This window comes from Alligator sinensis, unplaced genomic scaffold (assembly GCF_000455745.1).
Source record: "Alligator sinensis unplaced genomic scaffold, ASM45574v1 scaffold111_1, whole genome shotgun sequence".
In the NCBI taxonomy this organism is placed as follows: domain Eukaryota; kingdom Metazoa; phylum Chordata; order Crocodylia; family Alligatoridae; genus Alligator; species Alligator sinensis.
Genome location: NW_005841875.1, coordinates 4,316,698 through 4,343,488, shown reverse-complemented (window position 1 = coordinate 4,343,488; position 26,791 = coordinate 4,316,698). Strand labels below are relative to the sequence as shown.

The following is a 26,791-nucleotide window of genomic DNA, read 5'->3' as shown; positions in this document are numbered from 1 at the left end:
AAGAGACTTTTGTTTAAAAAGCTTTCTAGGACAAATTTGGATCCTACAAAGGCAGTTGCATGTTTGCATAAACATTGTTGGTGCTACCCAGAATACTGTACTAATGTTATTTTGGGTGCCATCACTAAGCAATATGAACAAAATTCTGTAAAAGGGTTTAGCATCATAATGCAAGCTTTATGACATTTGTAAGCTTCTGCTAGCCTGTTGTGTAGAGACAATTATACGTTCCTGTTTACAGCTAAAAGTTTGACTTTGCATTTCTTTTAGTTGGTCAGCGTGCATGTTGTGGTTCAATGGAGGAAAAAGTACCAAAGGTCAAAAGATACTGATCATCTGAACTATAACTTATGAAGCTGTTTTGTGATGTGATGTATTTTGTAAAATGCATGTCTCTCCCTTTTTTACAGTGAATATTATCACAATAAATATTTTAAAACACAGTGGTGCTAGTTTCAATATATATATATTTTTCAAACAAAAAATGCCAAATGCAATTTTTGTGGGATTTTGTTTTGCAACTAAAGACCTTTCTTGCCTATGTTTTTGGTTGTAGCCATGTTGGTCTAAGGACATAGACTGTCATGGTTCTTTGGGTAGATGCAATATCTTTTATTACACCAGCTGAGTAGTTGGAAAAAAGTTCTTAGCAAGCTTTTGGGTGCAATCACCCTTCTTCAGGCATAGCCAGTCTCTGTTGTTCTGGGACTCCAAGGAGTGGGAGAAGCTAAAAGTTTGGCAGGATGTCAGTGAGAATGTGAATAGGTAGAAATTAGGAAAACAAAATAAATAGCTGGAAGTTAGGAAGACAAAGGGTATAAAAGGAGGTGGGGGCAGGCAAGAAAAGTGTAAAAGGTCAGGTTAGGCAGGTACCTGATGAATCAGATGTCAGGCAGGTTGTAATGTCTCAAATCCAATGTGTATATTGAGTCCATGATTTTTTGTATCCAGTAGATTTCTGAAGTGAAGTTTGTAGGTTTCTTGCCTAGGAAATTCATAGCCTCTTACCAAAGTGGTAACTTAATTGTTGTTTACTTTTTCAGCGATTTAAAAGTAAATTAAAACGAGGGTTTTTAAGTTTAAATTTAGAAGACTCTTTAACTCATGTTAATATCTGTCAAAATTAAGCTGCTTTTAAATTGAGGAATAGGAAAATAGATGTATAATTGAAGTGCTGACTCAACTGTAATTATAGCTGTACCAAATGTGACCCTGTAGTGTTACATTGCTTGTATTTAATCAGAACAAATTGAAGTCATATTTCACATGATTAATCAAAAATAAGATACACAAGGTATCCATGGCTGGTGAGTATATGAAGAGAACCTGAACAGAACAATAATAAAAAATAAGTGCAGGCTGTTGCACTGAATTAGTAATCACAAGGGACAAATCAATAAAAGTGTTTCCCTTTTGTAGGTTAATGCAGTTTAAGTTGTGGCAATCTTTTAGCAAATGTTGTGAATTTTTGTAGTTTTAATGAGAATTGAACCCCCTTCTTCCATATTACCGGAGTCAGAAAAAGTACTGCTTAAAATTCTGCAGGTATCAGACTGCCCAAAGGGCACTCTTCTGTGCAGGAAGATGATTTTATATAAATCTAATCCAGCTATTATTAGTATGCTGGTAGTGCATGGCAGCACAGTCGGGGATCAGGACCCTATTGCATTAAACAACCACAAAAGAAAGAGATGGCTCATGCCCTGAAGACCTTTATACTCTAAGGTAGGGATGGCAACCTGTGATGCATGTGCCCTGGGTGGCATTGCAACCTGTACGGGGCATGCAACAGATTGGGCATGGAGCAGAAAGCAGAGCAACAGAGCAGGCAGGGGAAGGGGATTGGTGTGGTGTATGCAGAGGGTACGAAGCTTACTTTGTGGCATGCCTGCCAAAAAGTTGACGCCTGCAGCTCTAAGGCAAGGATAAGAGCAGGCTACAACAGATTCAGGCAGCATTAAGAAACCGTGATTATGAAGAGCATGCTGAACAGTGCTTATCATACCTGATTTGGCAATGGTGAGGTAACTGTTTTTGTAGGAATTGTGAAAGAAGAGCATTTTAAGGAGGGAGTTCAAGGAAGAGAATGAGGTGGCTTCCTACGTATTGGAAATACCCATACATATGTAAGCAGTGGCATTAGAGGAAATTGTCAGGTTCAACTTTTGTTCTGCCAAATTATATCATATTAAATAACCAACATTAAAAAAATATATCATTTAAAATCCTTTAGTAATTCTTTTTGGAAATATATCAAAACTTTCTCAGTGTCTGCTGAAATATCTTTGTGTATGTGCTTTTCAATACTCGATTTTTAAGTATTAACACATTTTGGAGTCGCTATTTGATTGAATTCTGACATTCCTAATTTAGATGTAAGGGGTTCTACACCAGTAGAAATGATACACATGCACTAATAATTTCAGCCAGTAAAATGCATCCCTCCTTATCGTGCATGTGCATTGTAACCGTGTGTGTAATGTGAGGGTCTGAGGAGGAAGATACTGAGAGAATGGATACTGTGTGGTTAGGTAATATTTTAAAGATGAATACTTTGAGGATGACATTCTGTTCTGGAAGATGTTAATTTCTTCACTGGTTTTATATAGAGCTAAAAAATGTTCAAGTGGTGGAGGAAAGTTTTATTTACTATTCTAGATGTTTCCTAGGCGTATTAAGTTCTTGATATATCATTGAAATATAGCTTATTTTCCTTTTATTAAGCTTCTCTGTTCTCTTCCACTTTCCTTTCCAATGAAACGTAACAACACTTTTTTACTTTAATGTGAGCTCAGCAACATCAAATTCTGATGTTATGGTGGGAGAAATGTGGCTTCTGGCTGTTACAGCAGAGAACTGGGTTGTGTTTCTGTGCTGCTGTCTTATAGTTGGACCGAGACAAGGTACTTTTTTGTCTTGCTTTACCGATCGATGGGTAAACTAAGTAAAACAACAGCATCTCTCTATCCTATAGAGAGGGTGCTAGAAGGTCACAGGATTCAACTCTGTGAGCCTTAGTTGAAAGCCTCTTTGTAGTGATTTTTTTTTTTTTAAACTTATCAAGAGAAATGCAAAGCATGGCTAACTCCATGGCTGGCTTCTACCGAATATTGTATTTGCCAGTGTGCAGTTGTGACCTTAATAGTATTTCTTCATTGAAAACTGTTTTAATACAGCAAGTATAATTTGAACCCACTCTGTCTTCTCTTCCTTCATTTCAGCACTCCAGTTTCCTTCACTTGCTGGGATCTCTTCTGTCTCCTATGTAACCCATGCTTTGATCATACTCAGTCTCTCTTTCCTTCATGCATGGCCCCCCGTCTTTCTCACTCCCTGATGCTTTGAATTTTGCTATCCTTCTCTGTGATTTTTCTAATCTTTGGGCATTTAATTTAGCACCTCTTTGGAAATTTCTCATTATCTTATCCCCTGTAAGAGAAGAATTGGCTCTTGGCAGAGGAAATTGTACCTCCCACTTGCTTGGTTTCTATTGACAGCACCTCCTCAAGGGATCAGCAGATGCTTTTACTGACTGCGAGCATACTGCACCATGCAAGACCCTATTTAATTATCTACGCTGTTCATCACTACACACTTTTGAAGGTGACCTTCAAGTGCCCCATGGACCACCATCTGAAAATTTCTGCTTTATTTACATTTATATTGCAAACTGAACTGTGTTCCTTAAAACACCTTTGCTTAATGTCTGTAAAACTATTTTCTTTATGTTTATGCAATTTTGTTCATCAATTTATGAAAAAAATAAGTTAAAATGGCAAGGTATTCAGGTAGTTGCCATTTGTTGCAGTAAAGTATAGATGTTCTGATGCTTACAACAAGATATCAGTGAAAGCCTGATCCTAAATAACAAGTTAATGGCAATTTGAACACCTTGTTGGACCCCTCTTTGAAAGAGAGAGCCCTCTATTAAACCTGCTTTTTGTGTAATTTTGTTTAAATGGTGTTGAACTCATCATAACATCCATATTATTACAGGCACTGATCTCTTCAATAAATAAATGTAGATGTGAGATTTGCATATCAACCACCACTTCACACATAGGGTCTTTGATGTCTTCATTATGCAAGAGGACAAGCCCCAAATAAAGGGAGAAAATGTTGAAGGCACTGTTACTTGAAGAGTTGTCATGTTTGCATTATATGTCTTGTGCTTAAATATGTAGATAGATGCATTGCTGTAGTTGATTGTCACTTGGGTGTTACAATGAGCAGAGCTAAGAATTAAAAGATAAATTGTGGCAGTTTAAGGAGACCTGAAGAGAGATTATCACCACAATGTTATACCCATATTTTGTGTGTGTGTGTGTGTAAATATTAGAAATTATGCAATTCTTGTGCACCTTCTGAAAATGTAAGTTTAGAACGCATTGTGGCTGTAGTAGTAGTCTCAAAAACAGAAATTGCTGTATGTTACTTAACTTTCAGAGTTTTATTTGATTTCCTATAAAATAGTTTTAATATATTTTGCCATTAAGTTTATTTTAGTATATTTAGATAACTGTGTTTTTATAGCATGTGATGCAGTTACTTTTTTAAGGTCAAGAGTAGCCAGTAAAGAAGATTTTTTGTTTGTTTGTTTTATTTTTTACTGAGCTGGGAATCATTCCCCTTGCGCTTCCTACTTGGCTGTATTATGTTAATACATTTAAGGTATAAAAGAACCAAAGGACTGCTGATGTCTGTCAGCTGACAATTACTTCAGCATAAGAAGGCACAACATGTGTGCATGTCAGGACTGCTCAGTTAAGCGTTTTGGAGCTTTTACTGACACTTCACTGGCAATTTTTCTTTCACTGAAATTGAAGCTTACCCATGTCCGTGTTAAGGTATGTGCATGGCAGATGAATTAGAACACAGCAATAATCTAATTTAAACATATACAATCAAGTTAGTTATGTTATATGGTGGGCTTAAGCCAATAGCCAAATCGAGTTTGAAATTCTGTACTTTGTTCACCCCATTTTATCTAGGGATCACTTGTGAGAGCCTCAAAAATGGGTGATCTTACATGTTGTAAAGGCAGTTATGAGCTTGGCAAATGCTGGAGTTCGTACCTTTCTTGGGCTCGTGAAAGCCTGAGTGCTTTTCTGTTTGTTTGTTTGTTTACCTTCTTTTGACTTTTTTTGTATTGTTCGCTCTCTCTTTCCCCCCCCGCAGTGTGTCCGTTTTGGTACCTGAAGAGTCCTACCCCTGTAGATTAACAGCATGTGGATGGCCTTGAAATTCCATAAAAATACCTATTTGATAGTGGGGGGGAAAAAGCCTGACCTGGCCCTTAATTTTAATGCATGTATGTTTATAATAGTTTGAAGGGGTGCACAGTTTCATCGAGCATACAAAGATACCTTTGTTTGCAAGATATTTGCTAGTAGCACTTCTTGATTTTTAAATTTAAGTGTATAAAAATATATATGCAATTCCATAAGTGCTCTGTTTCTGTGGCTCAAACTACTGGCCTTCATAGCCTTTTACTAGTATTTTTAGGGCAGGTTAGATGGACAAATATTTGCCTCATTTGTTAAAAATAAAACAAAACAAAGCAAAAAACCTGTTATTGCATATGCACCATGGTCTTAGGTACACATGACTGCTTGTTAGTTATCATAAGGATTTAAATGAGAATAACTTGTCTTTCACCAAGGAGAAAATGAGGATAACTATGATTACCTAAAACCCTGAAGACTACTTTTGTTCAAAGATATGTCTCGTGAGCAGAAGCTCATGTTATTTTGAATGGGTCATGTGTACAGCCAGCCAGTGATTGATGCCAGTGTATGTAATGTGGCTAGGACCATGCATATTCTGTTTGGGCAATCCCATGTACCAGGTAGCTGATTTATTTAGCCTTCGTCTTTGAAAAAGCAAAGCTAAAACGTGATTAGATTTTTGCTGGTAGGATGGTGGTGAGAGACCTTGAGAATATTATCACAAGGTTTTTCCTGGAAAGTGATCAGGAAACCGTGTTGTAGTTCCCATGTAAATAAAAACATAAACCCTGAATTCATTTAGGTAAAGTCTTGAAAAAAGTGGACTTTGAAGATGCAGAAAAGATTCATGCATTTTTTGTGAATTGGAATAAAATGCTTTTCTTGGATTCTTGTCAGCAGTTGTTAAAAGCAGTAGATTAGTTAGCAGGATAACAAGAACATTTGACTTGCCCACAATTTTTGGATGGGGAGAAAGAGGAAATAAGCAAATAGACCCTTTTTCTATTTTTTACTCGACTTAGTCGTAAGTGACCACCTGCTTCTGTATTATGAGGACAAATAGAACATTAATTTTAAGAGTGCAATTCAAGAGAGGGTCTAGTAATATGAACATATATCTAGATATGAACATATATCATATCTAGATATGAACATATCTACCACAGAACCGCATTTAATAATGGGTTTTTCCTAGAAAATAGTGGGGAATAATAGGACTAAAAAGATGAAGTTGATTCTAAATCTCTCATATTAATATTAAAATTGCTCAATTGAAGTTAGACTTGGAATAATAGGGACATAATTGGACCATTAAAATAATAGGCAATTAATATACCTAAATGAAGAGTTTGCTGAAGGAACAGGCAAAATAAACCAGCAAAGAGCATGGAAATACTGGTGAGAAATGAGTCTGCACAGAGACAGACACTGCATAATTGGTTTGAAATATAAATCCAGAGTGGTTCTGCTGTGTCAGACCAAATTAGTCAGGTGATTCTGCTGTTATAAATGAAGGGCAACGGGATAACATGTTTTGGGAAATTCCTTTCTAGCGAGTGCCTTTAAAATGGTGGAGTCTTTGTTCATAAAGCATTTAAAATCATTGGATATTGATTATGAGAACATCAAAATCTAAGGAGTAAAACATGCATCCAGAACATGAGTAGAACTGCTGTCATAAGCACTTTGCTATGAATGTTGCGTCAGAATCTGTTCTGGATGCAATCCCGGAAAAAAATGAATGAGCAGGCAAAGTAGGCTGGTGCTTGGAAGTATTTTATCTGAGATTTAGTGATATATTATTAAATGAAAAATTCTTGCAATGCTAGATGAAATAACACTTTGACTGAAGGCACACCTTAACAAATTCAGATTTTCAGTTCAACATGGGAAATGTGCTGTATATAATTTTGTTTTTATAAAAACACACATTTCCAAGGCTTTTTGAATGGCCAGGGTTCGGAGATTGTGGGATATCAAATGTAAAATTCAGAATTTAAAAATAAAGATATGCGGGCAGAACTTCTTCACTTGGAGTAATAGATACGTAAAAAAGATTATTAAATAAGGGCATCAGTGGAAATAAGGTGTGGTCTAGAGATAAGAAGTATGAAAGGATAGTTACCAAAGCAGAGAGATGAGAACTAAGACATTAGCATAAAAGGGATTGTTTACCAAACAAGGAGGGTCATTTAACCAAACAATTAAATCCAGTCATATGTCTGATTTTAACTAACTTTCTTCTCTGAACATTAGCTGTTAAAATTGTAGCAAATTGTTTCCCTTAATTGGCTATAATAGCATTAAGTGTTTTCAAATCTCAAAGGTTAGTGAATAAGAACACCATTGTTGGCATAAATGTATGCGTTAACAATCGTGCTTTAAAGTAGTTGGAACTTTTAGAATGGAGAGAAGCTCTGTTGCTAGAAGAGATAATAGGAATATTTGCAATAAAATCTGGGATCAAGCCTTGGGAAGTATATATACTTTTTTTTTTTTTTTTTTTTTTTAAGAGACGGGAGGTTGCACACAGTATAGCTATTGGAAGTTACATTTTCTGATGCTTTAGGTATATGCTGGAGGCATAGACTGATGCAAGATTTAAAAAGACTTTGTGAGTTGCCAGAAGCTTTGGTTAAGTTTTGCTATCCTTTCTCCCTGTATTGCACTCCATAAGTCATAGACCTCTGACATCCCAGTAGGATTTCCGAGCGGTATGCATTTTGGCCAAAAGTCCAGATCTTCATAGAAGGAAATATGGCAAAAATATCAAACAGTGATACATAAGAAGAATAGATAATTTCCCCACCCCTTTAGAGGACCCCCCCCCCTTAGACCCCCCCCCCCCCCCCCCCCACATAGTAGCATAATTTCAGTATTTACTTTTGGGCACAAGAGTATGCGTGATATTTGCCATCTCTCTGAGGTCGATGATAGCAATATATCCCATCTAAACCGATCTACACTATGGAGAGGGTTCAAGCAAAATTGATTCAGAACTTTGCTCCTCAAAGCATTTGAAAATAAAGTGAAATTAAAACCTTTTTTTCCATTTTAAAGCCAGCCCCTTAAAGCTTATTCTCAGGTTCAATTTTTGTTTTAGAAATATGTTGTACAGTGACTAAAACCCATTGAGCATATTATCTTTGCCAGCTGTGTTTCCGGTATTAAAGAATCTTTAGTTGGTGACAAATTATTCCAGTATGTTTTTTAACATGTGCTTTAATAAGCATACAGCTGACCATATTATACAGTACACTGGGGGAGACCATTTCTTGTATAGAGGTGTACACATTTTTTATGTTGTTTATCAATATTATTTCAAAAGTATATCAAAAGTATTTCATCAGTATATTTGCTTTTACATCTGTCTTGGCAAATTGAGCTGTAGATTCCTCTCCAAAGTAATTTAGGTTTGTCTAGATTGGACCTGGAGATGAGACAATTTTTTTCCCCATAAAGTATCAAGTGTATTATATGTTTGAATCTTTCCTAGCAAAGATAATAGTAAGCTCTGAGGTGAATCAGGGGGGACTCTTTCATCCTTTGTTATACAAAAAAGGTAGATCCTTTCTTCAAGGCAAACATTTCTATTTTCTGTCCCCATAGAGAATAGGAAATAAAACCATAAATCTGATGGTTAGAACCTCCTTAGACAGTAACTTCTATTCAGTACCTTTTGTGATTTATGGGGATGCTTACTGTCCCTTATGAAATTCATGAATTTTTTTCTTTATTTTCAGGCCATTGTTCATTTTTGCAATTTTTATGCTTGCTAAAAATAATTGGTTACTTTTCATCTTGTAAGAACTCCCAATTTACCTAGTTATGTAGGGCATACTAGACCATAAGAAATTACTCTACTGAAACTTGCTAAAACTCCCACGTATTCTAAGTGACTACCAGCACCTAGATATAGCCTATGCTCTTTCCTACTTTTTATTTTGGTGTGTCCATATGTTAATTTGTGACAGTTCTACTACTTATTGCAAGATCTTGACTTCCAAATTATTAGTACAAGATTTAGTAGCAACTAATAAATAGCTTCTCCTGTGTGCTCTGATTCATAACAGCATGTACTGAATGTAGGCAAAAAAAAAATCTGTAGTTTGATTCTTAAATCATTAGATTAAATTCATGAAGATAAGAAATGGGAAACCTTTTTTCAAAGAGTTATGTAAATATTCATTGACTTGTCTGCATTTTTGAAAAGCACGTTGTTTACCCCAAACATGAAAATTAGATGTGAAAATGTTGGCCTTTTCACTGAAGTGTTCTAAGGCTTATTGGTTCTAAAGAGTTTGGATGGAAGGCATTTATGTCAGTGCAAAGTGGTGGTACTGGTATTAGATGTTTAATGAAGAGCTCACTGGCCAAGTTCATGGATGACACCAAGTTATAGGGAAGTGTGGTCACGCTTGAAGATAGGCTGCAGGTACAGGTGGACCTAGACAGGCTGGCAAGTGGGGTGGATTGGAATCAAATGAAGTTCAACGTCAAGAAGTGTAAAGTCCTCCATCTGGGCCGCTCCCCCCCCGGCTTGGAAACGGCAAACCGACTAGCACTGCGAATGAAAGGGACATGGGGGTAATAATAGACCACAGTATGAATATGAGCCAGCAGTGTTACGCCGTAGCATGCCAGGGCAAATAATACTCTGGCATGTATCAATTGATGCATCTCCAGCAAAATTAGGGAAGTGATTCTTCCACTCTACTCAGCACTGGTGAGATCGCAGCTGGAGCACTGCATCCAGTACTGGGCGCCTCACTTCAACAAGCTTGAGGGAGTCCAGAGTCCAGAGAAGGGCCATCCATATGATCAGAGACTTGCATGGCAAGCCACATGAGGAAAGGCTGAGAGACCTAGGACTCTTCAGCCTGAAAAAGAGAAGGCAGAGAGGGGACTTGATAGTGGCTTACCACTACATCAGAGGCGTACATCAAGGGCTTGGTGAACAACTGGTCACCAGGTCACCCTTGGGGAAAACCAGGAGTAATGGCTACAAACTCCTGGAAGATCAATTCAGGCTCAACTTTAGAAAAAACTTCTTCACAGCCAGGGTCCAGGCTGTGGAATAATCTCCCTGGACCCGACGATCTTCCGAGGTCTCTTCCAGCCTCACAATCTATGAAACTATAATACAGTAACAGACGGGAAGAGTAAGATGCTGTTTACCCAAGAGGAAAATAACTGACACTATTTGTATTCTGTGACACTATTTACTTCTGCTCTGTGTTAGTCACGCAAACAATTGAATAACCTTGGTATCTTGATAACTGCCCAGTAACATTAGTAAGCATTGTCAGCCCTTCATCTCAGTGCCACAGTGGCAACATTTGCACAGTGAAGTATACAATTTATGTGATATTTTAATGCCTGTGGTTTTGGGAATGTGATTCCTGGTAGCATTAATTAATATTTTCTGTAGGGAAGATAAGGTTTGTAAAACCTGGAATTAGATTTGGGATTTTAATTAAACTCATATTAAATTGACTCTCGTGTGAAATTGACTTTTATGCATAGGGCTCTGGGACTTGCCCCAGGGCTGGGATCTACAATATGCTGGTTGTCTGTCTCAGTCTCAGGCCCAGACTGGAACCAGTTTGAGATTCTGGTGTGGTTCCAGGGCTGGGGCCCAGGGTCCCAGTCTCAGACTGGTGTGGGCCTGGGGCCATACTGACAATCAGCTGATTGTCAGTTCCACCTGTGGTAACCCACCCAAGCCTCCAGTCAGCTCTCATATGGTTTAGGGGCTGAGACAGTAATCAGCTGATTGTCAGTCCCAGCTCCAAGACTGCACTAATTCATGCTGGACTGTTGGTACCTGGCTTTCAACTTGCTGGTGCAGGGGGAGCCTGAGATTGCTATCTTAAGATCCCCCTGCACAGGTAAGTATTAATGGTGCAATGGAGATCTGATTTTCTGGTCCCAGAATTACGTATCCTGCTATGCACACTTGCTAATATTAAATGAATTGAACTGCATCTTAAACACATCTTATAATTTGGGGAAAAATTAGTGACACGCCTCTTGTGAGGGTGTGCAGGTGTGTGGCAGCGGTGACTCCGTTTCCTCAAGAATATCTCAGTTTAACGGGAGGGTACAAAGAAGTTTGATGTATTTACACACACAAGCATTCACACAGCAAGCTGTAATCCGCATGGAAACCTAACCACAGAATTACCCCTCTCAACTGTACAACGTAAAACGCCAGCTCCACTAGTCTAACAAGGACTCCTTGGGGTAAGGTTCTTCACCGTTGTCCCAATGGCACAAGGACTTTCATGGCTCCAGTTACACTGACTGCATTCACTTCTGCAGCCTTTTTCAGTGCAACTCATGCAGGCCCTGCTGTGTCACAGCAGTCGGAGTCTCTGCTGGGGTCTCCTTGCGGGGAGGTCAGTCCTGCTCCCAGCTGCACTCGGCGCAGGCTCCTCCACAATCTCCCTGGGGCCTCTTGCAATGGTGCATATCAGGTTCCTTCCACATGGCTCCAGGCAGAGTGGCTCCCACCGTGCAACTCCTTGTTCCTACCTCCCCTCTCCTGGCCCTCAAAGCAATCTGGGGGTTGTAGTTCAACCAAGTGCCCTGGGTCTGGTTTTAGAGCAGCTCCACTATGCTCTCTGCTTAATCCCTTGCAAACCCAGGGTTAGGGGTTACATTAGCATGGACATACCTTGCTCCCTCTAAAGAAACAGTAATTAAAATGCACACATTTTTGTACAATGCACACATGATCTATCTTTAGGTTGGAGTTAACAGTTTTTTGGTTTTTGCTTTGAGGCAATTTGATTTTGCTAAGAATAAGCTTTAAAAAAACTTTTAAAGACAACACATGCTGCTTCAGACATGAATGATAGTTAATTACTTGGCAGTGGCTAATCTTTTAATGAAAAGGACTTAATATTGCTGACTGTCTTGGTGTCTGGGTATGTTCTGCAAGCAGACAAATTCTTCACTTTTTTTTTTTTTTTATAGATTAAAATGCACTGCTCCTTCCCCTACCTCCTCCTCCTTCGATGGAGAGAGAGACTCACCAGACAAGGGAATCTGCACAGAGACCAATAGGAAAAGCTTGTGCCTGCTTAACGGGCTGGTAGTTACACAAGTAACAAAGCAAAGATACTGCATCAAAGTAGTAGTTTTGTCTGTTTTAAAACACCTTTAGCATACCAAAAATGTACTGTTATAAGGAGATACTTAAACCATAACATGAGACCATGCTCAGCCATTTATTATTAAATATTTGCTGAGAACTATGAAGACACTTCTGGCAGAATTATGATATGATTTAACAAAGGCATATTTAGTTTTTTATATTGCACTTTTTTTTATTACTTGCTCCCGTATGTCATAGTTTTACAATATTTTCATAAAGGGGGTTGTATTTAAAGTTCAGTTAAGGAGCTGGTCACATTACCTATTGACCATTGTTTCAGGTTTAATATAAATGAATGGTAAAAGAATTCACTAATGGTTTTTTGTGTTGATTGTTTTTGCTTTTATTCTGTGTACATTATTTTACATTTTTCCAAGATGCTGTATTTAATAATGCTGCTTTTATCTTATTGGTGCTGACATTAATGTGACTGCATCTACATTTTTAAATTATAAATGGTGAAAGTAATTTTGTAATGCCTTGTTTCTGTATTTCTGTAATGTACGCTACCAGTGTGTTTATGGTTGCACTTTTATCCAAACTGATTTTGCAGCTTTTGTTCCTGGAACTGAAGTACACTTCTCCTTTTTCAAGGATGCTGGAGTGCCCAGTAAGAATTTGATGGGGTTGGGGGGAGGAGTTCAATTTCTTTTTTTTTTTTTTTTGCTGATGGAGGAATAATTCTGAAGCTGAAATGTGTCTTTTTCATGGCTTGAGAAATTGTGGAGTTGGCAACTTGAGCAACTGAGTTCTGCTCTGCCATTAGTCACTGGGACATTTGAGCAAAGGAGGAAGATTGTACAAAAGGGGATGTTTTGTCACTGATCTCCAGTTGGCTAATGTCAGCCACTGAGGTATTCCAGTATTACATGTGTTAATTTGAAGTCAGTGGGAGCTATACATATTTCAGAAAATGATCTTAAATTGCATTAAATTTGGGTAAAATGCCTGGACTTGGAGTTCATAGTCTCAAACTTTTCAGTAGGAAGGAACATTTGCATTTTGAATAAAACCTAGCTATGAATTTGAGGTAAGGTCTGTCGTAGGCTGAACGCTGAAAAGTACCATTGTGGTTTTTTTGAAACTGGTAGCTGCGTCTGTATGCATTATCTTTCTCAGCAAGAGCAAAGTATTTTTTTTTTTTTTAGTAATGTAAAGCACATACGTCAAGAGTCTAAATGAATGAATGCATTGACAATGGATATTCTGCATGCCTCAAAGAGAAGAAGAGATCTGTGGAAGACTGTGGTCACCAACATCCTCTTTAGATATGGTACCTAGAGAGAGAAAGAGAGCACGTATGGTCATTAGATAAAATACACATTGTGATGTTCTCTCAATGTCGTACATGTATCTTTACAAATCTGTTACCTTAGCATCAATAAACAGTTTTGAAAAACAAAGTTTAAACCTTTAATAAAGTAACTAAATTATAAAGGAAGACTGTATTCAGGTCAAGCATGCAAATACAGCTATGGCCTATTCATTCTCTGCTATCTTGTGGTCTCGGCAGAGCTGCTTTAAAAATTTAAAAGAAAAGAATCAAGGAATCAGTTAGGCTTTAAACAAAGCCAGGTTCCAAACAGAATCTCATCCAGTCGTTCTTTACTGGGTAGTCTGCAGCCGAGACGTGGATCTCCACACCTGCAGCAGGTATCAAACGTAAGTTAGTGGTGTAGAAGCACTGCTGCCATTAAATAAAGGTGAGTCAATACGAAAGATAAGATAAGATGCAACTACCCCTTAGTCAGGGAGGAGGGGGAAGCAAGGAAGAAAAACTAAAAATCAAAATCGTAGCGGGTGGGAGAAGTGAGGAGTTGCAGAGCTATCTTCTGTGTTCGCAGTACTGGCAGCCCCTTCTAGCCTGAAATTTGGGACAGGGCCAAGAATTTAGCTAATTTATGTCACTTTCTTTCTTGACAGCTTTAGACTATATGACCTGGTCTACATTTGGAAATTTCCCAGCTGAGCTATAACAGAATAACAATTTAGCAGGGTAACTGTTCCATAATAAAATAAACAGCACCTGCACAGGAGGTGTTAAACCACATGGCTATTCTGATAAGTGTCCCTACATAGATATGCCCCACTACTTCATTGCTCACTATTAGTTTTTGCCCCTTTTTGTTTCAAATTTGACTCATGCCATGGATATTAGATTATCTGTATCCAGATTAACATCACAGCTCTCCCTTCACTCTGCAAATGGATGCCATAATTATTGGAGCTGTTTTTGTTCTTGGTAGAGAGGCCAGTTGCATATTAAGGGAGACTTTTTTAAAAAAGTACAAAAAAGGAAATCTAAGCCTAAAACAAATTATTTTCAAGTCAAAGTTAAGACATGATGATTGCCTGTCACTTGGAATCTGTTTGACTGCTCTCTTACGTGATAAAAAACCCCATCACTCCAGCTGGGAGTACTGGAAATATGGAGCTCACTTAAAAACAAGCAACAACAAACCACCACATGCACAACCCTATTCATTTGGCAGTTAGGTCATTGGATGTTGCTTCGCTTACCCCAGTAGGCACTTTTATCAAAAATGGAGTTTTTTGTGTCCCCTACCCCCCTGCAAAAAATAAAAAAATAAAAAAAAATACACCACACATTTAACTTGGACATATTTTAGTAATGCTAGCAAGTATGCTGATGTCTTTTAGAGTTCTAGGGTATAGTTTATTCTTAAGTTTCTAGAAAAAACCCTTGTGCCACATTTTATAATGCTAAAAAGCCTGTTGACACATTATAAATCTTGTTTTATGGCTGGAAGATTTAAATGCGCTTTGCAATGTTATGAACATTTGAGAATATGCTTATTGCAAAGTTTTGTTGGTTTTTTTTAGATAAGCCTTTGTATTATATTTGTTCTATTTAAAAAAAAAAAAACTTTTAAGTTCAGCTTTTTAGTGTGTGGTAATTTTGTGTATTTCTTTCGTACGATTACTTTCACTGAAGTAATGACACAATAGGTTTATAACGAAGTTGTACAGTTCCTTCATTGCTCTGTTATATTAACTGGAAACTTCTAAAGAAAATGGTTAAATTGTAAATGGTAAAATTGGATGTATACAAAAGAGATTAATGTACATCCAGCCTCGCAGACTGTAATGAGACTGAAATACCATTGAGGGCTCCTGCGTGAGTGAAGCCACATTGGTTCACTGATTTTACTATGAGCCTTCAACAGAATTAATTTGGTGTAGTTTGCCTATTATAGATGACTCTTAAGAGTTGCAAAGTTGTTCCGTTTCTTTGTCTCCAAAATCCTTTGCTTCTGACTCAACACATGGAAAAGTACCAGCATGTATTTAGAACATCTTCAATGTGTATAATAAGTGTTGAGCAGTACTTTGGCAGACAAGGTTCTTTGGGTAAATGTGATATCTTTTATTAGACCAGCTAAATAGTTGGAAATGTTGTTCTTTGCAAGCTTTCAAGCACAGGCACCCTTGTTCTCCTGGCTACAGAGCACACAGTTCACCAGCAGATCTCTGTATGCCTGCAGGCGGGTGTTGGTGCTTGAAAGCTTGCAAAGAACATTTTTTCCAACTGTTTAGTTGGTCTAATAAAAGATATCACATTTACCAAAGAACCTTGTCTGCCTATCTCCTTAGATCAACACGGCTACAACCAGCAAGCCTGGAACAGTACGTTGACATTTCTTTCAGCAAAAGCTGAGGCTTTTTCTTGCCAGGCCTGACTTGCATTGTCCAGTTTTTTCAGAGGTGTCCAATACCTCAAGCTTCCATTGATTGTACTGGTTCCTTTGGCCACATATTTTTGGGTTAATTGGCACTTTAAAGTTGGTATGGTCTTGGAGGTGGGGTGGGAGGGAAGTGAAATTTGCAGCCAACACACTTACAAGAAAACAAAGCTACAGGTCCATGTTCAGAAGCGCACTGTATTTTGGTTAGTTTTGTTCATTTTATTTGTTACAGTATTGTTGACAGTGAGCCATAAGACAAATGTTTACTTGCCACCTTTTTACCCTTGTACTATGGCATTTAATTGATTTCAGAGATGTCTGTCAACTGTCTAAATCAGTGGTTTTCAACCTGTGGTCCTCGGACCCCCAGAGGTCAACAGACTATGTCTAAGGGGTCTGCAAAAGATGACTATGATCATTCAAAAGTATATGAATACCCACAATTATAATTCAAAGGGGTTTGCACCTCCATTCAAAACATTTTAGGGGTCCGCAAATGAAAAAAGGTTGAAAACAACTGGTTAAAATGAGTTATGGGGGGGGGAACCCCACTCTGCCCCAACACCCCCCACCAGTAAGGTCCTTTCTATAAGGAATAGGCTTGGAGTGTTGTACTGGGCTGGAGCTTAGTATCATCAGCAGTGTAGTGAAATAACACACCACCACCTTCAGGCATTTTTTCTCATCTCCTGATAGTCCTTTCCTTAATTTTTGTTAAGGGGTGGATGAAAAGAGGAAAAGTTTCTTCAGAGATTGGAAGAAACATTGATACTTGCTTTTCGCTGAACTGAACTGGGTTCCCAGGAGCTATTCTGTTTGTATGAATGCATATGCTTAATTATAATAATAATAATAGTAATATGATAGATAGAACACAGTGAGATTGTAGCACTATTGAAATCGCAGATTAAACATTTATCTAGGTAGTAGTCTTGACACTTTTTTTTGTGTGTGTAAGTAACAGGTATAACCACACAGGTACAAGGCTGGAAGGGTTGATCAGTGAATCCAAAGCTATAATCATATTTTATTTACCTATAAAGAAAATATCTGTTATTTTATAAAATTAGAAGGAAGAAGTGTTTCTGGGCCTCAAGTTTATTCTTCTTTTGGAAGATGAAGTTAACTTTTGCCTATTACTGCAGTGTTATTTGCTACCTCTTGATTTGCAGGGAAAATGTTGCTTTTGGGAAAAGCTGGAGGGATATTTTTCAAGTCACAGATCCTTGCCTCTTGAAATTGCTTTCACTTGAAATACATCTAAATAAAACCTGCTACTTCTAAGTTCTCCTTATGCATAACGTTGTTCAAATTGTATTTCAACAGTGCAGGCTGGCATCTTTTAGCATCCTGTCTACCTTCTGGGTTTTCCTGTCCTGATTCTGACTTCTAATTTTTTTGGTACTGGTGGCACAGTAGCAGATGTGCCCCACTGTTTCTGTAGGGGCAGTTGTTTTTCTCTTGATCTATCCGATCCACATTGCAATCAGCTTCTTCAGGGATGGCTATAATAGCCTAAGGAAAACTAAAGCTATATGTACATTGAGCCATGAACTTCTCTACCCCACAGAGCATAATTTTCTTCTGACTTGCCATCTGTTTACCACCATATTGGATAAAATGATGTGCTTGATAGGAACCACATGAACAGTATTTGGTGATATTAATTTAAATTTTTCACTTTCATACCGGGAGTGAAAGAGAGTGCTAATGGAGTGCGTCCTTCATTAAGCAACTTGTTTTAGTGTTCGTCAGTGTACTCCCTCATAGGGTCTTTCCTTGCACTACAGCTGGTTAAAATTCAGGAGTAAAAGAAAATGCGTTCAATTCCAGGATGCAGAGAAGTCTGCATTTCTGCAAGTTGAGTTAAGGTTGGAATATCCCGTGTAATGTTTCAGTGGGCATTTGTAGCTTCAGTATAGTCTATAGATCCTGGCTTAGCTGTGGCTCTGGGGACTTTGAGGCTATCAGGTCCCTATCAGTCTTAGCTCTCTGGCAGGGAGGCAGAAGTCCAGAGCTTTGGAGGTAGAGAAGGGCTAGGTACAGACATTCAAAAAGCCTAAGGCAGAATTGAGCTAAGTTGCGTGGTTTTCTGTAAGTGGCATAGGTTAGCTTGGTAGAGAGCAGAACACACGTTCACCCCTTGGTGAGGGGGCAAATCTTAGACTGGATTCCACCATTTTTAAACCAGTCTGTGCGTGCCAAACTTCTGTTCTGTTACATGTATAGACCAGTTTTTGATCTTAATTCAAATGGATTGGTCTTTGATCTTATACCAGTAAAAGTGTAATGTTGTATTTCAAATTGTTTTTCAACAGTGCATACTGTACCTGGCCTAGGGGCTCCCAGGCTTCTTGCAAGCTAGAGAGGAGTCTGCTTTCGGCTACATTTGTGTATTGGTTTCAGCAACCTTCTAGTATTTCTTGAGAAATTTTACAGTTTCCACAAAGCATTTTCCAGTGAATAGAACTGTTTTGTCATATAATTCCTAATGAGATCTCATTGCACTCATGTACACCAGAAGTGGTGGAAAAGGAGTAAAATATGCAGTGTTTTAGTTGACTAATTTTAATCCAGAAACAAGTTAATAAAATAACCCTATACTGAAGTGAGATCCGTAAACCTTAATTAGCACTCTTGAATGGGTTTTTACTGTTGTGACTTGTTTATTCCTAATAATCTGGGTCTGCATTGAAGAGGTCCGAGAGCTCTCTGGTAGTTCGAACTTGTCTTTTGCTATTACTTGGACTAGACTTCTCCTTTCCTGCTATGTCTTGTTGAGAGGTTGAGTTTTTGTAATAATTTTGAAGTCTTCCAGAGAAGTGACCTTTGCATATAATCTCTTTAAATACACCGTAGTTCAACATTGGCCTTTTTGTAAAAACAAAACAAAACAAAAAAAAACAAAACAAAAAAACCATCTGAAGTAGAGAAGCCAAAGGCCCATTATTGCATGATTCTTGAGTGCTGGGCTAAAGTAACATGGATTTTTGTTTAAAAAAAATAATCTGATCTCTAGTTGAGAAGCCAGAGTAGCATTTCATTTTAAATGCTTTTTTCACTTTAGAAAAAGGTCATTAATCTTAATGGCTTCTCACTTTTCATCAGCAACAAAATGTTTGCTTTAATATTAGTCTTGGTATCTGGGTAGCACCTATGGTTACATGAATAATTTAGATGAAAACCTTCATCTACCTAGCCAAAGCCTCTGAAATTAGTTTCTTTTCAGTTAAATCCTGCAGATTAAGAGTTATATACTTTCTTACGATACAGAAAGCATGTTGTATCAGATTTACTGTGTAAAAAGCAGTCTCAGAGCTTAATAAAACTTAATCTGTTCACTAGGTAAGTTCCTGCTGTATATTACTAATAAAGCGTTGCTTTTTTTCTGTGGGTTCTTTTCTTATGAACTCCCCCCATACACTCTTGTTTAGCAGTTAGCGTTTTTCACTATTTTTGCCTTCAAAGCTGCAAGAAAATATATGCAAACTTCAAGACCTCACATCTCTCTTGTCAGTTAGGGCCTGTTATACAGTATGGAAGAAAACTTTATTTCTCAAGATATTTTTGTTCTTGTATTTTGTGTTCACTCATAATTCATAGTGGGTTGCAGGTGCCATGATCTGTTTGTGAACTTCTGTTTTATGGATGTATACACACAACCCACCCCATTCAACCCACTAGTAACAATTTATAATATTTATATACACTTTACACAGTATTGTTTGCTTCTTTGTCAGTGTTTAGATTCCTCTCCAATCTTAGGCATTTTACATTTAGCTTCTGGGTACACCACAAGAGTGTAAGATTTAATTGAGAGTAGGAGGGGCATGTGGGAAATGGGTGCAGTGGATAAGGGCAATGTTGCTGTCTGATTCTCCAGCCTGGACAGCAACAGTCAGGCCTGTCCACAGTCTCATGTATTTATTGCACCCAAAATGCCCTTCATAACTCAAGTACTTTGTCACCACCTCTCTTTTTTGACCTTGTCTGTTACGTTTTCAGCCTTTTGCTACCCCTCTCATACAGGCCTCCCTGGTTGGGGTTTTTATTCCTTCAGTGGTTAGAGTACAATTGAGCGATCCCTTCCCAGTTTTTCCTTCTTACTTAGCTCTAAAGGATGGAGCTAGATGCAAGTGGGGACACAATCTTAATGGGTCATCCACCTAGTGATACCCCAGCACCCTAATAATAGGGGGTGGGGAAAGGGGGGAAGGGATACTGCTTCTAGTTGCAAATAGGTTTCCCCATTGTTTTCAGTGGAAGGGGCGAGTGCATGCACATGCATGTGTATGTAGGGAGAAGTGGGTTAGGCTCTGCATATGTTACAACAAACTGTTTTTATCTTTCTTTAAAACCTCAATGTAGACTGCAATTTACTTAGCAGCATTAGCTGGTCATTGCTGTGGAAGCCCATCTTGATGCAGCTTGCTTGCATTTTTGCTTAGGTCTAGGTGGTGCTAGTAGACATTTACAGTCACACTAAATTAACTTGTATGTAAGTACGGAGAATTTTAGGAGGAAATACTCAGCTTGTACGACTTCCATAAATAAATTAACCTTTCATCTGTAGCTTTGTTTTCATCAGGAGTGGTGTGCTATAATTTCTGATTTCTCCTAACGTGAGGAATTAAGCAGCTGGAAGAATGGTTCATTACACATACAGTAATAGCTGGATTTACTCCCTGATAGATATATAAAACATTCCACTCCCACCCTTTGAACATGGTTTCACAAGGATCCAAGTCTTGTTGCAGTGATGGAAAATATTATGATTAAAATGCAACATTGTTCTCCTAATCAGAAGTAAAACATTTGAAGCTACTTGTGACCTGAGCGCTGAAAATAATCCTATTTTAAAGCACCAAAGTATTTGTACCCTTTAAGAGGGGCACAGATTAATTGAGGAGGAAACAAATTCCCCTACCTTTACCCCAGCATATTCTCTGGCAGGTTTTATGAAAGTGTCCTCAGAAACATCTTTTTTTCTCAGCCAGCTTTTAGAACCTTTTCCCATGATTCTGGTTCACTATTTCAAGCCCACGGGGGCAGGAGGTGCTCTCCATGTCAGTATAAAAACAGCAGTACCACTGCCCGTTTCTGTAGTATGGGATGATGGCTTTCTATGTAAAATGAATAGCAGAAGCCAAATCCCTAGCAAACTCCATGGAGTTCTCCTTTTCAGGAGGTATTTTCAAAGTTGTAGTATTTAGCATTTCATGCGTGACATGTTCTCTAACCCTCCCATTCAAAATTGTTTTGTACTCTAATTTCTCACCCTCCATCTCTGCCTTATTGCTTTATTAGCAGCCTTCAGCTTTTGGCCTAGAGAGTGGCACACGATGCCAGTTTTTATTCCTGGGGACCATGTGTGCCACCTTTTGGAATACCTCATTTACATGTATTCAGGGGAAGTCCAGACTGCTGTCATTTCTAGGTTTGTATGGCAAAGCAGCAGGCCTCTGCCACTAGGACAGACGTTCTAAGAAAAAATGCTTTTCATTTCTGTATTGTTAGGTTACCAAACCGCTTAATGATACTGCAGATCGAGTGTGCTTTGCAATCATTGACCTATGCAGTGTGTGAGAAATTATGGTTCCCACAGCTACCTGCTTTTAAATGTCTTCCTATGCATGCAAACTTGCAACCACATTTTCATGGTTTCTTGCTAATTTTAATTTCCTTTTGGTAGAACAGGTTGATAAAGGTAATACATGTTTTAGAAGGTTAAGCTTTCTCGTATTTCAGGAAATGAAATCTATTTGCGTTATTTAATATCAGATTGTGGTATTTCTTGCAAAAAAGTTGACTTCATCCAAAACGGAATGTATGTCCTAGTTCTGCATGTGCTTCTGCTATATTAATGCAAAAGTGTCCAGGATTTTACATGTATTCATAGATAGCTAGGCACAGATCTAGCTAGGATTTAGGCCCGAAGAGAAGTTTTATATGTGTACTGCCAATAACATGTATGCAGTATAGACTTGGAAGTGGTCATTATTTATGTAAAACTCAGGTCTGTGAGCTTCTTTTTTTGTCAGTGCACAGTTTTGGTAATGTATCGCTGTGATCATCATCATGGTTCCTCTTTCAATGTCGTAGTTGACTATGTTGTAGATAATGAGTGAAAGTAGTTCAGAGTACTTCAGACTATTTTAAAGCACTTTTAGTAACTTTATTACCAGATCCTGCAAGTCATTCTCATAGCCACTAACTGTCATGTTGTTACAAAAGCATCATATCAGTGTATTGCAGCTCAGTGAGCTCTGAAAGGAGGAACAATCAGTTTGGGTGATAAAGATGACATATAGAAGACAGAAGCTGAGATTTATTATAGGCAATTTGCTAGAGTGGCAGGCAGCACTTAAAGGTCACTTGTCTCAAATAAAGCTTATACCTCTTTCAACTTTGGAAATATTAGTCTATTTTCTTATACATAATACCCTGCATCAAATGACTTTTATAGCAAAACATCACAAGGTTCAGCTTGAACATTGCAAATTCGTTCATGTGTTTTGTAAGCAATAAGAATAAATGCAGGTGCTAACAGTGGTAATGAATTTCTGTTCTATAACATTTTTGACTGGTGGTACCCTTAAAAATATCCCCTCGGTTTGTAAAGGGTATTTCATATAAAATTCTTAACTATGCAGTCATCATACATTAGGTGTTGGTGGGGAGTAGGGGGTTCATTTTGAGAGGCATTACTTGCTCCAGCAAAATCCTTTATCTTTCTACCATAAGAGTCTATCAAAACAAGAAATGTTCAGTGCAGCCAACTCATTTATTAAATAATAGACATGGAACAGTAATAGCTTTAGAGGCCCTGGCTCCTTTTTGTGGCATTTGATAGTGTTGACCATATGTTACTGCTGTCCAACCTAGAACAGGAGATGGGGGGCTGGAGAGAATGCACCAAAATTGTTTCAAGTCATTTCTGAAAGGACTAGCAGTGGAAACTGTACCTTTATCACCAGCATTGGTTGCTGTAGTATACGAGTTGTGCCTTCATTGTGTTCATAGACATCATGGTTTAATGGAAGGATTTGAAGAATGACAATGTAGTAACTTTGTCTTATGCCCACTAATCTAATAACTGGAGGCTGTGATGGTATCTTACAGCATATGATAGAAGGTTGTATAAAACCACATTTTTAGAAGATAAAAATATTCACTAAGGCAGGGGCGTTAGACAAGCAGACTGTGGAGCCATTTCATCTGGGACTCCTACCAGTGCTGGGAATTTAGAGGTGGGGCCAGCCACTGAATTGTGGGGTATGGAGCCTTGTTGGGGTGTGTATCAGTGGCAGGGGTTGAGCAATGGGTGTGCAAACCCCTGTGCTGCTGCCACTTGCCCCGCTGCTGGTGGTGCGTCTGGAGCCCTGCAGTCTGGTCCTGGTCCTGTACTAAGGCAATAAGAAATGCTTAGTACTTGTTACAGTGCTTCAGTTAAATCTGAGCTGTCTCTTGCTTTGCCTTTTTTCTCCCGTTTTTGTTGTGTAAGAGGTCATTTCACAGCATATGTCAGCTCTTCAGTGGATGTGCTGACAGATACCCGATGTACCTTTTGGCCAGTATATTGAATTTTGTCAGCTGAGTGTTTTGACCTTCTTACCGTTCTCAAATCATGAAAATGGAATATTTACTGAGACTGTAAAACTTTGGTTATTAAACACTCTTCAGAGTTGAAAGTTTCCACGTCCTTGGAACAAGTGCACTGTTCACGTCTTCTCTTGAAAATATTTTTTCCCCAGTTTTTTTCAAAAGGACAAAATATCTCCACTTCCAATTATATCTGAAAATAATGTTATAGTTCTACTCAGGCAAGTTAATTCATAGTCACCTTTTTTAGATGAAAATGTAATAAAATTGGAAAAATCCAGTGATCCTTGTGTAAAATAGTGGCGTTAGGGTGCTGGAATGTCATAGCTGCTATTGACTAGCAAGCTTCGCTTGTTTCAGAATTTAGGAGATGAATCCAGTTGATAAACAGCTTAGGTAAGTAGTAAATTCAAAGACAGATGCATTTATCGTACAGATTTAACAGATAGTATATCCATGGCAGTTCCTATCACTTTGTGTAAGCAAAAATATACCCATAATATCAAAGGGATCTTTCAGTCTCATTTGTAAGCTGTTTGTGGCAGGAACAACTTGTTTTATATTCACATGTGGTCCTGATCCTTGAACAGACACCTGCACATTGCTGTAATAAAATAATAATAAATAATACAATGCAACTGTTTACCTCATTTAATAAAAAATGAAGCCACACAAAAATATGTGAAACGTATCTGGAAACTCACATAACATTTATGGTTGGGGCAAGCTTTTATGCAAGTTAACATTTTCTCCAGATCTGGCTTATAAAATAAGTGTGATGCAGACATTTAAAAAAAAAAAAAAAAAAAGCTTTATGCAGTAACTTGTGTTCAAATCAGACTGACACATGTTTGCTTTCCTTCTCTTTACAGCTTCCAGCAGATCTTACCAAGATGCAGATTGCAGACAATCCACATCCACAGGTGACTCATGTCCCTTCCAGCCAGTCTGGATGTAGCATTGCCAGTGACTCTGGGAGCAGCAGCTTGTCTGATATATATCAGGTAAAATTGCGGAAGTTTGTTTTACTTATTTTTACAGGCAGTGAACACTTGTAGCATTCCACATTTTGCCTCATCAATAAGATATCATTTTTAATAACTGTAATGTCAGTTACTTATAGGGCAGCTTTATGGAAACATTTCACTTCCAGGCAATACATTTAAGTAAGTGCAGTATAACTAGGACTGTGCACATAGATGATTTTACAGTTCATTATTCTTTGGTATGAATAGAAGGTGAATACGATGCATGTAATATGTTTTGGATACTTGTAAATATTTTAGGTCATAATAGTTGGTTGTAGTTTGGAAGCTCTTGGTACAGACTCACAAAATGCAAAGCTAGCTTCACTTCAGACAAGTCTATAAGAGCAATTTGACCTCCATTTACTTGTCTCAAGGTGCAAATTCTTCTACTCTTAGGATCTGTCTCCAATATGCAATGTGAACCAACCAGGTCCCATTAGATTTCAGGCACCCGTATATTCTCCCTTTGAATACTAGTGACTTTTTATATATATGTGGACTAATGTCATGTTCTCTTTTTTATCCAAGAGATTTATTTCACTCTTGGCAGATTTTCACCTGCTTGCCCATCATCCCCTGCCCTTCATCCCTTGCTTGCCCTATAGAACATAGCATATTCTAGATCTACATTATCCCTTCCAAAGATCCTCCGGTCTTAAGGCCCCAATGGTGTGGAGAGACGAGTCATTTATCTTAGAAATCTCTTAAGGATCTGATTGCACGTGTCCCCTGTGGCAGTGTTTCTCTGTTTTTCAACCCATGGGTCGTGACCCAGAAGTGGATCGTAAGAATATATGAAAGCGTCTTGAACAAACTTTAAAAATGGATTCTCTTTTAAAGGGGAAATCATGGCTTTTCCCTTGCAGGCTGAGTTCTAGTCTTATCTCCAGGTAAAAATAAACTAAAAGATTTACTAATATGCTAGGGGCCTAGGGCTGTATTCTTCAGTTTAAGATTGAAGCATAAACAAATATAACTTTATTGGAATGAGTCTTCAGGGCTGTGAAATAGGAGCAGGTAACATACAGCAGAATTTCAGGAAAAAAGCTAGCTTGCTTAGTAGAACATCAAGACAATTAAAAGGGAGAGAAATACATTAACACCTGCAGAAGGAAGAGTTTAGAAGGAATTGGGTAGATTATAATGATCCACAAATTTAGTTGACTCAGTGCTGCGTGATCAGAAATGCTGCTGCCCCTTCAGGCAGTTGATTTTAAACTTTGGGTGAAGCAGGAATCAAAGTGGGGTGCAACTGCACCAGTGCATCCCTTCTCTTCCTCCCAGATCCGCCCCGGCATAGTACAATATTGTGTAGCATAGTTTTAATTCTGTAACAATGGGGCTCTCTCTAAGTGTTAAACTGTTCAGTTCTGAAATTTATTTTCTTTTAAAAATAGTTCATTAGTTGAATTAACTCTGGAGAAAAGAAATTTTGATAACATAAATATGCGGGCCGGCTCCCGGTCCCATCCTCGCCGGGCACGAGCCGGGCGCACGCACGAGTCTGTGTGCACGCGGGCTGTGGCCGTGCGGGCTGTGGCCGGCAGCCCGGGCACGCAGGGCCAGAGAAAAGTTGCGGGGTGGAGTAGTACGCTCGAGCTAGAATCAGTCACGGAGGCGTAATGGTTGATTGAAAAGATTATTTACTTACACCGGAGATGGTCGCGGTGCAGGCTGGTCAGCTTTCCAGGCACAGCTCCGCTTCCTTCCTCATTGGAGGACTCTGATAAACTCGGTTCCTTGACCCCAGAGTGCTTTAGGCTTTGCGGGTTTAGGAATTCTTTTCTCGGTTCTTTTCTCACGGAGCAGCTGTATCTCCATGGGTTCTTGTTCGGTACCCAGGTCCCCCGGAGCTGTTAAGACTCCGTGGGTTCAAAAATGGGGTTGCAGGATAGGGATACGTCTGGACTGCGATCAGTGATGGGGAGAGGCTAGAGGCCGTCGGTAAGTGGTGCCCCGGAGTTTGCTAGGCTCCGGGGGTTCGGCAATTGGAGCCTCTATCGCCTTCTTAAGAAAGACGCGCTGGGTTCGAAAGGACCCACAGCGCTTAGAGATCCGTCTCTC

General features: G+C 38.6%; 1 protein-coding gene across 8 annotated transcripts in view; it reads left to right on the top strand.

The window, feature by feature from the left end:
- RAPGEF6 (Rap guanine nucleotide exchange factor 6) overlaps positions 1-26,791 on the top strand; it is a 232,809-nt gene that overhangs the window by 123,008 nt on the left and 83,010 nt on the right. For all 8 annotated transcript variants that reach the window (XM_025196070.1, XM_025196069.1, XM_025196068.1 and 5 more), the window contains exon 7: positions 24,572-24,703. In XM_025196070.1, the coding sequence (XP_025051855.1) occupies positions 24,572-24,703 (132 nt within the window). The remainder of the gene's footprint in view (positions 1-24,571; positions 24,704-26,791) is intronic.